Source organism: Tamandua tetradactyla, chromosome 5, assembly GCF_023851605.1.
Source record: "Tamandua tetradactyla isolate mTamTet1 chromosome 5, mTamTet1.pri, whole genome shotgun sequence".
NCBI classification, from domain to species: domain Eukaryota; kingdom Metazoa; phylum Chordata; class Mammalia; order Pilosa; family Myrmecophagidae; genus Tamandua; species Tamandua tetradactyla.
In genome coordinates this window covers 186,224,434-186,239,273 of record NC_135331.1, presented here as the reverse complement: position 1 = coordinate 186,239,273, position 14,840 = coordinate 186,224,434, and the positions used below count along the sequence as shown (strand labels likewise).

At 36.6% G+C, this 14,840-nt stretch overlaps 1 protein-coding gene across 1 annotated transcript in view; it reads right to left on the bottom strand.

The window, feature by feature from the left end:
* Nucleotides 1–2,303: 2,303 nt before the first annotated feature.
* Nucleotides 2,304–14,840, bottom strand: part of RNF217 (ring finger protein 217) — a 142,459-nt gene continuing 129,922 nt past the window's right edge. Inside the window, exon 6 of the mRNA XM_077162806.1 lies at nt 2,304–14,022. Coding sequence (XP_077018921.1) covers nt 13,949–14,022 — 74 coding nt within the window. The 3' untranslated portion in view covers nt 2,304–13,948. The remainder of the gene's footprint in view (nt 14,023–14,840) is intronic.

The window sequence follows — 14,840 nt, the reverse complement described above, 5'->3', positions numbered from 1 at the left end:
CTCCTGCCACTACAATGATTCTGGAGGTAACACTGCCTGAAATCCAACCAATGGCTTCCTTACGAGGTGCACCCGACAGCCTGACGGAGCAGTAGACTCTGCCCAGACCCGCATTCCTAGCTCTCCAGGAGCTATAAATAGAAAATGGGCTTCTTCTACAACCTCTGGAGAGGCATCTGGTTGAGGCCCCAGATTGATTACCTAGCCGAGGTCTGGGGCAGTAAGACAGTACTGGCTGGGATGCACCGAGACCTGGCATTCCTGATTTCACTGATGCAGTCTTCCTGCTCTAATAACGTTCTGGATAAATCCAGACAAATGTCTTGTTGAATGATAAACATAATGTGCTTCTCAAACGTGTTATCAAATCCTATTAATTCTATGGAAATGTACCCGGAACCCAACAGTTTCTCACCCCATCTGCTATCACTGTCTTGGTCGAGCTCTTGCCTTAAGAGCTGTGCCAGCCTCCTAACTGGTCTTCGGCTTCTCACTGGACTTCTGTGGCCAATTGAGTCATGTGCCCCAACAAAAGACAAGTTCTTAATCTTTTTTAAAAAAATATTTTTATTAATAAAACAACATACAAACACAAACATTCTTAATATACAACCATTCCTTGCATAGTATACAATCAATGGCTCACAATATCATCACATGGTTGAGTATTCATTGCCGTGATAATTTTTTTGAACATTTGCATCACTCCAGAAAAAGAAATAAAAAGAAAAATCTCATACATATCATACCCCTCATGCCTCCCGCTCATTGACCGCTAACATTTCCATCTACCCAATTAATTTTCACCTTTGTTCCCCCTATTATTTGTTTATTTTTATTTTATATTTTAAAAAATTTTATTAATTAATTTATTTAAATTGGCAAACCAAAACAACATACAAACATGAATATTCTTAACATACAAACATTCCATACACGGTGTACAATCAATGGCTCACAATATCATCACATAGTAGTATATTCATCACCATAATTTTTGAGAACATTTGCATCACTCCAGAAAAAGAAATAAAAAGGAAAAGAAAAAAACTCATACATACCATACCCCTTACTCCTCCCTCTCACTGACCACTAGTATTTCCATCTAATCAATAGATTTTAACCTTTGTTACCCCTTATTTTTTACTATACCCCTTACCACTCTTTCCTTGATCACTAGTATTTAAATCTACTCTATTTGTTTTAACATTTGTTCCCCTATTATTTATTTATTTTTAATCCATATGTTTTACTCATCTGTCCATACTGTAGATAAAAGGAGCATCAGACACAAGGTTTTCACAATCACACAGTCATATTGCAAAAGCTGTATCATAGTGCAATCATCTTCAAGAAACACGGCTACTGGAACAAGCTCTACAGTTTCAGGCACTTCCTTCTCGCCTCTCTAATATACCTTAAACTAAAAAGGGAATATCTATATAATTTGTAAGAATAACCTCCAGGATAACCTCTTGACTTTGTTTGAAATCTCTCAGCCACCGAAACTTTATTTTGTCTCATTTCTCTCTTCCCCCTTTCAGTTGAGAAGATTTTCTCAATCCCTTGATGCTGAGTCTCAGCTTATTCTAGGATTTCTGTCCCACGTTGCCAGAGACGTTTACACCCCTGGGAGTCATGTCCCACGTAGAGAGGGGAGGACACAGAAGTCCAGCGAGAAGCTGAAGACCAGTTAGGAGGCTGGCACAGCTCTTAAGGCAAGAGCTGGACCAAGACAGTGACAGCAGATGTGGTGAGAAACCATTAGGTTCCAGAAGCTGGCCGTGGTGGTTGAGAGAGAGAGGCCACGTCTGAGCAACAAAAGAGGTTCTCTGGGGGTGCACATTAATCTTAATGTGAGTGCATTTGTAAAAAGGACCTTTTGAAGATGTAGTTATTTGTTAAGGAATGGCCAATTGAATCAGGGTGGGTCTTAATCCATATTACTTGAAATTCAGATGCAGTCAGAGAAGCCAGGGTCAGAGAAAGACAGAGAAGGCAACCATGGACCAGAACCAGAATGCGCCTGTCTCTGAGCGAAAGCATGGTCTCGCTGACTCCTTGGGTTTGGAATTCTGTCCTCTAAAACCACACAGCAATAAACGCTTGTTGCTTAAGCCAACCCACTGTGTGGTATTTGTCACAGCACCCCTGGCAAACTGACACCTTCCTTTACTCTTGTTTCATTGTAGCAGCCAGAGGGATCTGGGAAGGATGGGTTCTCCTCTGCTTACATCCTCCAGGGGGCTTCCCATCTGCAAGACAACTCCCTGCCTCCATTTGCAGCATTCCCACCCCCGCCCCCCCCCCTGTGCCCTACTGTCCCCTTCATTCGGTTTCAGCTACTCTGGAGTCTTCTAGTCTTATGCTTGCACTGGGGCATATGTCCTGCCAAACCTTGTAGATTGTGTAAATTAAATATGTGCCTACTGTATTATATACGTGTGTTTGGGCAACTGTAGCTATAATAAGAGGCATCACCATTTTTGCATTAAACAAAATGACTTGGAACCTGGAAATATTCAGAAAATGAAAGGAAATGATGAGTGCTCATTCCTTAGGATGAAAGGAACTAAAGGAAGTGGATTTAGGAGACATTCAATTTAAAGAACAGATATTTGGCACAATAAATATAACCAATTTGGCCATAATTTAAAAATATTAGCCACTTTTACTCTATTAAATTGGAAAATATTTAAAAGATTAACAGTTTTCTGGAGAGTAAATTGGAACAAAAATTCTAGGTGGTAAGAGTGTAAATTATCAACTTCAAAGTGTGCAGTATTTATCGCTACTTATCTATCAATCTACTTTTTTGCTCCACTAATTTTTTCAAACGGAGGTATAAAATTCAAGTTATATTTAAGGTGACACATTTCAAATGCACAGCAAAAAAACTTTTATGCTATATACACTCACAAAAAATAGCATGTTTTTACCATCCCTGAAAGTTTCTTCCTGCCCCTTCCCAATTAGTAACTCCTAGTGTAATAATATTCTTCTGACTTCTATCACCATTGAGTAGTTTTATCTATTTTGGGTCTTCATTCAAAGTCATCCTACAGTAGAATATTCTTTTGTGTCTGGCTTCTTTTGTTCAACATAATGTCCATGAGATTCAACCCCATTGTTGAATGTACCAGCAGTTTATTCATTGTTTTTGCTCCAAATAGTCCACTGTATGAATATATCACAATATATTTCATCTACTTTTCTGTTGATGGACATTCTTGTACCTGTTCTTTGGTTAACAAATGCCCTCATTTCCTTTGGACAGGAAATGGTAGGTGCTAGAGTAGGTATATATAATTAGCTTTTGTAGATACTGCTGGATAGTTTTCCAAAACGCTGTCCATCAATTTACTGGCAGTTTATGAGAATCCAGTTGTACCACATCCTCAGCAACACTTGGTATGGTCAGATTTTAATAATTTCTCGTGAGGTGTGTTGTTATCTATTTGTGGTTTAGATGTGCCTTATTTCATGTGTAAGGATATTGAGCACTTTTTCACATGTGTAATGATTTTCTGAAGTGCTTATTTAAATATTTTGTCACTGTCCTTTTCTTTAAATTTTTTTTTCTTACTGAAAAAAAGTAGGACTTCTTTGTGTATTCTGGGTTATAGTACTTTACTTAGGTTTCTATAGACTTTTCTCTCTGTCCATGGTTTTTTTTTACTCCCTTAAGGTGTCATTTGAGGAACAGTAGTTCTTAATTTTAACAACCTATTATCATCTTTTCCTTTCATAGTTAGGGCCTTTTGTGTCCTGTTTAGGAAGGTTTTACCATTCCCAAGGCTATAATGATATTCTCCTATGTGTTCTTCAGAGAAGAGTTTTATTGTTTTGCCTTTCACATATAAGTCCATGTAATATTTCATGTTAATTTCTGCATGTAGTAGAGTTGGGATGAGAGATACTACTTTTATGAACAGGAAAAAAAACATGAATAAATGGAAACCATTGAGCCTCCCATGTCAATTACTCTGGGTATCTGGGCAATGGAAAGGGCACACTTGTTTGTTTAAAAATAATCAACATTATCAGTATGTGCGACTGCATTCCTGGCACCAGGGGCGACACTGCATCTTTTCAGTGGTCTCCACTGCCCACTACAGTCCAGCCTATGCTGTCTGGAGAGCGAACACCAGGCCAAGCTGACCTCCTACTTCAATGGGACTGGCCTAGCTCTCCTCTCTTGCCCCATGCAGAATTCTTGGATTGATGGCCACTGCTCTGGTACTGTCAAATGTCACCTATTAATTTCTTTAAATTTTGAAAGTTTGTGGGGAAAAAAAAAAGCAGTAGTCTTCTCTCTTTAAGACTTTTATTAGGCATTGCTAGATGACACTGTATGATGTGTTGAACACATCATGTGAGTAAACAGCACTCCACAGTTAATCCGTACAATAAAACATCTCCTACAGTGACAATCAAAATAGTTTGATTCCCATTTAGTTGTTTCATCCAGGCCTTTATACTTTGCCAGGAGATATGTTCTCATGATTAAGACCCCCTTTCATTTTAAACCAACCGACCAAAACCAATAATTACAAAAAGCCCAACCACAACAAAAGGCCATAGGGACAATGCTCAAAGTCCAAAACTGAGTCTCCAAATTTATCATATGGGATCCATCTTTTGAAAGAACTTGCCACTAAAATTTGTATGATCTGACACATGGGTTGGTTTTACCGCCAGCAGCAAATGAGATTTACTTACTAAGAAAGGGCAGTACTGACACACATCCACTGAAAATTATTGAGGTAATAGATTTTAAAATTTCATGCTTTAAAAAGTCTGTTCCTTTCCAGGCCCTGTCCAGCAGGACTCATCTGTGGGTTAGAGGATTCTTTACCTTTTTTCTTTGTCAAATATTTATACATATGTGCATATTCCACCCGTGTCTTTGTCTTTTCTAAGCATACATAAGGTTTATTTTAATTAGCCATTATACATTCATCAAGAAAAGCTAAATTATATACTATGATACATAAAGAAGACAACAAAAACCAGGACTTTGTATGAAGTGGAAACAAAAGGTACTGACCAGGAAGAGCAAGATAAGACAAAATAGCTTGATCAATCCCACTGTGAGAGGGTAACATGTAAATAGCAAACACCACAGTTCTCCAGCATCCACGTGGAAGTGCATTACTGATAAAATATTGCTAAAGACAAATTGCAGGGAATTGATCAAATTTCTCAAGTACCATTTAGTTGCTTTTACTTTTAATCCTTTCAGTAACGTAATTTTGACCTAATTTGTCCTAACTGGATGAAGACTGAAAGCCATTTCAACTCCCGTGTTAAACTTAGACAGTTGGCATCATTTCCTGTGGTTTAAAAATGCATTTCAATCTTAATGGCTTCAATTTCTGGTGTTTAATATCCTTTAAAAAAATGCAGTAACCTAAAAATGAGCAAATGTGTTCAAGAAAAAAAATCATTGGTTAACTCACCATTCTAGAGAGCCTACAGCGGATTACAGTAGGGAATGCAGCTTATGTACATCTATAAAGAGACACTGTTTCCTTAGCGCTTTAAATAGAGGGACTAAAGAACACTCAAAAACATATATGGCTCTTTAGATAAGAAATGAAAGTCAAGTGAAAAAAATAAGGCACTAATAACATATAGAAATGTTCTACATTCTCATCACAAAGCACCATTCGGAAGGTTAAAGGGGCATTAGTGCTACCGGAAAATGGGAATAAACCCCGTTTTCCTGCCGTTATTCACCATTTTCTTCCTTTCTTTTCAGTAAATAACCTATAAACACTAAAATGGTCGGGCAATTATATACCATCCTAAAAACACAGTTCACTGAAAAGAGCATGAAATTATCACTTGGAAGTAAGAAGTTTATTACTCTAATAGCCTAAAGAAATTTGAAGGCTTAAATAGTCCTTACTTTCTAACATTTTCATTTCACATAGTGTTCTTTCTTTCCAATTTCCTTCCAGGGAATTGTACACAAGAATAGTGTCTGTTTTCTAATTTTATTTCTACCTATCTCTTAAAATATATTCAAAACCATTTCCTCCATATAGTTTTAGGAATACCCACGTTAATAATGACCAATAAAATGTAGAAAAAGTTAAAAAATAAAATTATATAAAATTCCTCCAATATCACTGAGGAAAGCAAAGAAAATAGAACTCTTTTCAACCAGGCTCATTTTAAGCATGATAAATATTATGACATATTATTTAAAAAATGGCTACCAAATCTACAGAAAACCCAAGATAATGAAACGATAGCAAGGTCTGGTACAAAGACTAGGGAAAGTCATTCATTTTTAGATTAAGGAACTCCCTCGTTTGTATTGTTCATGAGAATATAATTAAAATGGCATATATTCTGGTATTTCAAATAGGAAATTATAATCATTCCTTAGAAACAGCAATTTCTGAATATACAGCAATGACAGATTAAACACCCAATCTTTTGGCATTTTACATCTTTGTAAAAAAAAAAAAAAAGAAAGAACATGAGTAATTTAATTATCCCACAGTTTGCAATATGTATACATAAATATAAATATATCTGTTTCATGAAAATATCTTATAACCAATTTTGTTTAAATTATAAACAAAACACTAACTGCTGTGGCTTCTTAATAAATAATGTGTTAACATATTTTACTAACATTTAATGCCAGTTTTGTGTTCCTTCTAGACAGAAATAGTAATTTTCTGTGATCTCTCAGAATCTCCTCCTTATTACATGACAATAATTACTTTCATAAGCAACAAGTGTCAATTAATTTTCATATTAAAGGTCTGTGACAGATTGTCCTTGTCAAGGTAAATGGTCATATAAAACCAATAACTGCTCTAGGTTACACATGAAATATAAGGTTGCTCTATTTTTAAATATCATACAGTATTATGATTATGACAAAAATGACCAAATCTCAAAAGTAAGCTACTGAAGAGCTGTCCTATGGAACTTTATAAAATAACTGGGCTTCATAAGTTGATAAGAATAAAGACTTGTAATTGACTGATTAGAAATCATGATACTCTTATCTGGCATTTTCTTTATAAAAGAACATAAGGCATGTTAATTTTCCATAGATTACAAAGGAAATTTAGATATTTCTATCAAATGTTTAGTTGTGTATTTGCTTACACAATAAAACTATATTTGGATACAGAAGTGATATGTTAAGGAAAACTGCTACCTTTAAAATTTGGCTTAAAATCTTAGTATTGAGACTATTTACCGAGCTGGGACGTGAGGCGAACACATCACAGATTTGCAAGGAAATAATGACAGAAAGCACAGATTGCCAGCCACAAGTGCAAAGCTGAAACGCCTCTTTTCTACCGCAATTTGACACTCCTGTGAACTTTTCTGTGTCATGTACTAAACCTATACTAAAAATACCGTTTGCTTACTAATTTGAGGGTGCCTCATGTCTAAATCATATCAGTGAAAAAAGTTAAACATTGGCAAATGAGAGATAGTTTCTATAGGATAGGTTAACAGTTACACTCAGCGTGACCTACTTCAGATTATCAAAAAGTCTAACAATGTTCTGAGTGTGACTCCACGATTGAATCTCATATACAAATGCTCACCACGTAAACCCAGCCCCAAGGCCATGCTGTTGGACTTTTTGCTGCAACAAAGACCCTAAGGAGACAACTGGCTACTCTGGCTGCCTCCTGGAGGGCCTGAGGTCAGGCTAGACGAAAGCCCCCAAGTGCTGTCTGTCCCAACCAACACGCACGTGCAATACTGACCTTGACGATATTTATGAAGCAATTTCTGAAACCTGGTTTTAGAGTACTATTAAGTCCTGCTGATCAAATGACTTCTTTGCACTTATTTGCCCATATTTCTTGGGAGATGGTTGGGCAGGGCTCTCCAACTCCTATGAAGGAAGAGGGAGAAGTGTTCCAGGTACACCTGCTACATTCCAATTTACAAGTAAAATAAGCCAAGGTCAATTATGCTCACTTTCAGAGATAAATTATTGAGTCCTTTCAGTATTTGGATTTTATTTCATTTGAGTCAGAAGAGTTAATGGCGAGACAGAATTTATTCCACACTTGGCTGAGATGGAAAGGGGATGTCCCTCAGGAGGGAAAAAGCAAGACAAACAGGCAATCTAAGAGGAAGCAGGGATTTAGGTATCACTTCACAAGTCAGGGAAGATTCATTAAACATTAATAATAGAAGACAGTGGCAAAAAAGTGTCATTTGAACTAAAAACCAGAAAGTGGTTTTTTCTATGCTAATACATCTCTATCAACCTAAGTAAGGCAGTTAAATACATCTCATGAAATTTTTTTTAAAAAACGAAAAGGCAGTGGCAATGTTTTGCGTGTTTAAATAATTTATTGCCTTTTAAATCCACATTGTTATCCTTAAAGTAGTCACTTCTTTAGCAGAAATGTCTGCTTCTACAAAAGAATAAAGCTGAGGCACACATACTCACGTTACTAAAACTGGCAATACATATGGGGCTCTAGAAGTTACCCGATAGATTAAAACTGTAGCTAGTACATCAAGTAGGCAATTACAATAGGCTCTTTACCGTGACCCTGTTACTTGGATTTGGATAGTCAGATGACGTTCTGGCCTCATGACAGTGATGTACAAAAGCCAGCCCACATGAGAGTTGGCTAGGACATGGGAACAGCCTTATCCTCCAGACCAGGGGGTTCCCCACACTTCTGTCAGAAAGGTACGGATCACTGGTTTGCATGCAAAGTAACCTTGAGTGGTCCCCATGTTTGGGGTGTGATTTTATTCAGACCAGACTCGAGTGCTTCTACACATTTTTTTTTTCAGTTTTATCAAAGTAATAAATGTGGATATAAAAATTATACATTTTGGAACTTATTATCCACAGTAAGAGGAAATAATTGAATTCTAGCAACTTGAGAAAACAAAATACACTAAAAAACTAGCTACTGGTGGCAGAACTAATTTTTCATGTTTCTAGTCAGGGAATCTTATAGGTTGCATGAAGTAGGAAAAATGCAGTTTTCAGCAGGAATTAACTTTGTATTTTAAATAAACATTCCCTCTAGACGAAAATTTAACTGTTATTTACTGTGTTTGAGCTCTTGATGCTATTTTCCAGGATTACTGTAATTTTTAGAAATTCTGCTACATTTTTTGAGTATGTTTCTGATTCCCCCCAAATTTAAAGAGGTGACACATATTTGCTAATACTATTGTTCTATTGTCTCCATTGAAATGTATATATAAATTATCAGTTACCTTAACCTTGCCATTAAATCACTTAAATGGCACAAATATTTAAAGTGCGTCATTGACTTTTAAGGCTACATTTATAACAGGTCTTAACACAAAACAACAAAGCTGAACACAGGAAAAGTTACTTTAAAGAGAAGGTCTAGATCTCAGCCACAAATATGAAAGGATAAGCACACACTCCCATGTGAAGATTCACATTATGATGTGTGCAGCTTGCTTATAAAGTTAAATATCTAAATATGGCTTTTGGTGTGAATTTTCTCATTTTTGTACTTAACAGAATATACCAATTTAGTTATAAATTGTTTTATAATTTTTTATAATTATAAATAGAACAGGCAGCATGTAGGTCTAATGTAAGACACTGTTTAACAAGGGAATGATGGATGGACAACAGGGCTGACGTGCTCTACTTTGGCCATGGCCAGGAAGGACACTGAGGCTTGGCACATGCCAGCGCGAACCCATTCTCCTCGGTCTCTCTTCTTAAAGTGAGGAGGAGCTACTTAGGGTAGCAGAGGAACGGAGACACATGAGGCTGGGGAGACCCCAGACAAGGCAGAGTACCGCGGTCTGTGGGTATCTTCGGCCTAGGAGAGCAGGGGAGCCATGGCATGCATTTGGGTGGTGGGAAACAAACAGAGCCACTCGGGGACACAGGAGATGGTGGGTGGTGGCACAGGGCCGGGAATTCCATGACAGGCACCACTGAATCCTGACATGGCAGCGGAGAATGTATAATTAAAGATATGTTGTAACTTGGCTGGTGTTTAATTACCTTAGATCGCTTTCCTCACTGATCTGCTGTTGTGATACCATAGCACCTATCAGAAAATCAAGATGCTGGCAACAGGGTGTTGCTTAAACTAAAGGTCTGACCTCTCTCCTCCTAACTCCCCTTTCAGAAGTTCCAATGGAACCGTTGGGATTCACTGCAAGATAAATGTTTCAGATCATTCCATAATTTATAAATACCCTAACAAACTACTAAACCTTACTTACAGTACAATTTATTCTTCTACGGATAACTGTGGGTATTCACAATTGCCAACATAATGCTTCCTACTTTTCATGCCACATAATTAAGTTCTTTTGTGGAGCAACATGCATAAACATGGATAAAAAAAGACAAACATGATCAACTTGGTTTGACTATTTCATTTAAATCCACCATGTGTTAAAACTAGACCATCCCTAAGCTAATACATATTTCTCACATCACCTTTCAGACATCTCATCACATTTTATTTCTATTGGTAAAAAAGGTAAATTTTATTTTATACTTTTTTTTGGCAAAGTATTTATTTGGCTAAACAAGCAGGGGAAATTATCTTGCAGAAGATGCTTTTCTTTAAAAATTAAGCACTCCTATACAATCTTTCTTTTCCCTTCAAAAAAAGGATCTCAAATATGTTATTTCTATGATCTCATTCACTGAAAAAGTATTACAGTGTTGTTAGGATTATCTTGTAGAAACCAAATTTCAGAACCTATGGAACCATTCACACAAGGGTGAAAAAGTATATATAGCAAAGGATCTTCACTCTTCACTGTTACTGTGTAATAAGACAAGTGAAAACTCTCTCAATGTCCATTCAAGAGGGGACATACCATTCCACAATGGAATATGCAGTAATTTACAAAAGCATGAGGTAAATCTATTTAAACTCTTACAGAAAAGTGTCCACTGATATATGATATATATAGTAAAATGATAACAGTCACAGGACAGTAAGAATATCCCTTTTGTATAAAACTGATACACACACACAATCTCTCTCTCTATCACACATGCACACACACACACACACACACTAGTAGGTTTGTACAAAGTGTCTGGAAAGACACACGTCAAACCATTAACAGTGGTTACCCCTAGCAGATAAGGGTGGGGTAAGCAGAGGGCCTAGTATTTTGTAGCTCTATATGGTTTTATTTTTTAAAAGGAGTATGTATCAAATTTAGATTAAAACATATTAAAATGGCAAGGCTAAGACAGAAAGATATTTTATGTGCATGCTTTTTTTTCTAAGGTAGTTTTAGAATTTACTCCAAAAGTTACTATGATAGTTTTACCTTCAATGTTGGCACTGACATAGAAATAATTTTCTTTATTTTTTCTCTCTTTTTAAGATCTTGATGAAACTTCGTAAAAAACTCACCAATAACTCTTTGAAGCCACCAGCAGAAAAAGGCCTACTATACGTCAACTTTCAAAGAGAAAAATGCATATATTAATTTTTAAAAAATCTATGCAATAGAAAAATGAAAGGCCTGTGTGACACAATGCACACTATTCTCAAACATTGATGGAATAACCTTTGCTGCTTGATAACAGACCTGGCTTTGTAACTGGAATATTGGAAAAGTTTTAAATAATATAAAAATATCTCCAAAAGATAAGTTATTTAAAGAAAGGAATAAAAATCCCTGAGTAGGCCAAAGACAAAAGACACAATAAGCTAAGAAAATAGATTATCTAAGACCATAGAGCATTATTATTCAACCATATGGTATATATGTAGCACATGTTTTCATATGTAGCTATGGGAATATTTTCTGTACATATATATATATGTATAACATACATATACATATTCACTAGATTTAGAATTGATCATATTCATATATCACAAAACTAAGGCCTAAAACCAGGACAGACATATTTACAAAAATTAAACACTTTCATGACAGAATTCATGGATTTAAGCTAGAAAGTTTCACCCTTCCACTCTTAATACCAGACCACCTAGAACAGGCACTGACGTATTTGCTGAATGAATGGGTGGATGGACGGATGAATGGAGGAATGCTAAGAAAAATTTCTGAAAACTAGAACCTCGCTTTTTCTTACATCATGTCACACTTCAGAACTATGCTACTCCAGAACCATAAATAGCACGATCTCTTCTACCTGGAAATAGACAATTAGTCCCGAGCTGTGGCATAGCTATTCTGATTGTGATTCCGAAAGAATGGAAGCATGCTGATTTATCCATGTATGTGAACTTTACTACAATGGGCTTTTAGCTCAAACAAAAATGGCAAATGCCCTTATGTTCTGGAGCCCAATAAAGACAAACTATCCATGTTAATGCATGTTTATCACATAACCCATTTCAACTCAGACAATGCTGTTGACATATAAATGCTACTTCTATGGCAGACAGCTAATATTAAGGATCTGGAGACAATTGGAAACTTCAGGCTTCTGAGGGATCTTCCTTTCTGATGACGAATTTTCATGATGCAACAAACCTATAGTTTAACTACTTGACTTTTTATTTGCAAAGATGTCTCAGCTTTGAAAACACCCTGAAAATATTTCCTTCATTTTTTGTGTTTGCTTCTCCAAAAGCACTTTATATTTTAGATATATCCAGTAACATCAAAAGTTTTGTTTTCAAACTATCCCTCCATAAGAAAACGTCAACAGATTATTATGCAATTCAGAAATAAACATAAAAACTCCTTTACAGGTAGTATTTGTTCTTATGAAAAACTCAGCGACACGAAAAAAAGGGAGAGAGAAAAGGGGGAGAAGAAGGTAGGGTATTAAATAATGTAAAACCTTGTTACAGAGTAGAATTATTTGCAATTATAACTTGATAAAAAAATTGAGCAGATTAGGGATTTGTTTAAAGACTTAATTCATTCTCTTTATACGAAACTTATTCTTTGGATCAACTAATCCTGCCTGACGGATTTATTTTTACAGTGAAGGACGAAGGCCAAAATGTAAGACATGTGAGGAGACTGAGAATTTCCTAAAAGCAGCTTATCAATTTTTTCAGTTTACAAAGCTTGATTACCCCATGGGCTAACATTGCACAAGTTTCGGTGTGTATGTTTGAAAAAAAAAGAGAGCAAGAAATAGAGAGGATCAGTATTGAAATAGGCTGTTGTCTATATTGACTTTAATTCGGTATATTACCAAACTAAGCCCACAAAGGAGCCACCATCTTTAAATAGCTCTAGGAAGAATGTGGAAAAATAGTGTAGAGGCATGGTCCTAGACAAGTACAAGGCTACTGGGTCTAGTTTTAATACTATACATATAGAGTGCATATGTATATGTATATAGATACATTTACCCACTACACATGGAGAGTTCAATAACTCATGATTCTTCTCATTCATTTAGTTTCATTAGCTCCCTTTGGGGCATTGAGATTTTTAGCAATTACAGCCTCTGAAGAATGAATGAATTACACTGCCTGGGCCATGGATGGACACAGGTGCATAGGCTGAGCCTTCATCTTCTGAGAATGGCCTTGCTCTCTTCAAGGTGGGACTCCAGCTACGCCTACCTCTTCCCACCAGATGGCATGGAGCGAGGTTCAAACACAGCCCAAGCAACGCTCAGGAGAGGCGTGCTCAGAGCAATTGTGAGGATACCTGGTTCGCAATTAAAATATTGTCTTCAGAGAACCATGATGAAGGTGAGAGCTATGATACAGATGCTCAGTCTCATGTCTATGAAAGTGACCATTTGTCAAAGCAGCAATCCGTAGAGGGAAAGGGGCAGGTTATATACGGGGGACGGCACCGCAGCTGGAGGCATGTGGCCTGCAGAGAACCACGGCGAGGTGGGACAGCAGAAGGCTCCGCTCCGTGTTCCTCAAGAATCGACTCCCAGATGGGTGTAACCAGGCTGTAGAGCTCCTACCAGACCAGCTTAATTCAGATGAAACCATCTGTCTGCCTTTTACCAGTGCATACCTGTCCGTGATCGTTTTCTCTGTTTTTTACAAAGGCAATAGATAGGAAATACAAATAAACCTGGGAATCAAAAAAAAAAAAGGGGGTGAAAGATAATTAGGAACAGAGGCATTTAGGTTTATGTATTTCAAATTCTCCATTTTGAATTTTTGCAAACTGTTTTATAATCATTATTTATCAATACATGAAGCTGAAAAGAGTTTTATGTTATGACACTTATTTACTTCTACACAATTTCCCTGTTTATTTAATATTTCGTCTTAGCTCTCCCCACCCCCCTTGCCTTTTAACCACCCCAGTGATACCAGTCTGAATATGGACTGTTTTCTATCAAAATATCAAGCTTAAGGGCTAAGTCTTTACTAGCTAGTCATACCCTTTATACACTAGGATATTTATACTTTAGCTTAGGCTAAAGTATAGAACTTTAGTTAAGAACATGGGCTGTGAAACCAAATGTCAGGTTTGATTTCCAGTTCTACCACTTATAAGCTCACAGAAAGACTTAATTTCCTCAACTGTAAAATGTGGATGATGATATTCTCTCCCTTGTAACGTCCTGAAACACTACAAGTCAGTTTAAAAGTCAGTTACTCTAAAATTGTATCTGTCTTGTACATGCAGTATTTGCTAAATAGGTTATATATGAAAAATCATCTTACTTAGCAAAAAAATTCCATCTACTATTTGGAACAATCATAAAAACAGCCTTTATCTATAGCATTCACTTTAAAATTCTTTAAAGCAATGGCTCTCCAACTGTGGTCTTTGGTCAGCAACAGCAGCATTTACCTGGGAAGTTTTTAGAAATGCAAATCCATGGGCCCTTCCACAGACCTACTGAATCAGAGGCTCTGGGTGTAGGCCCGGCAATTCGT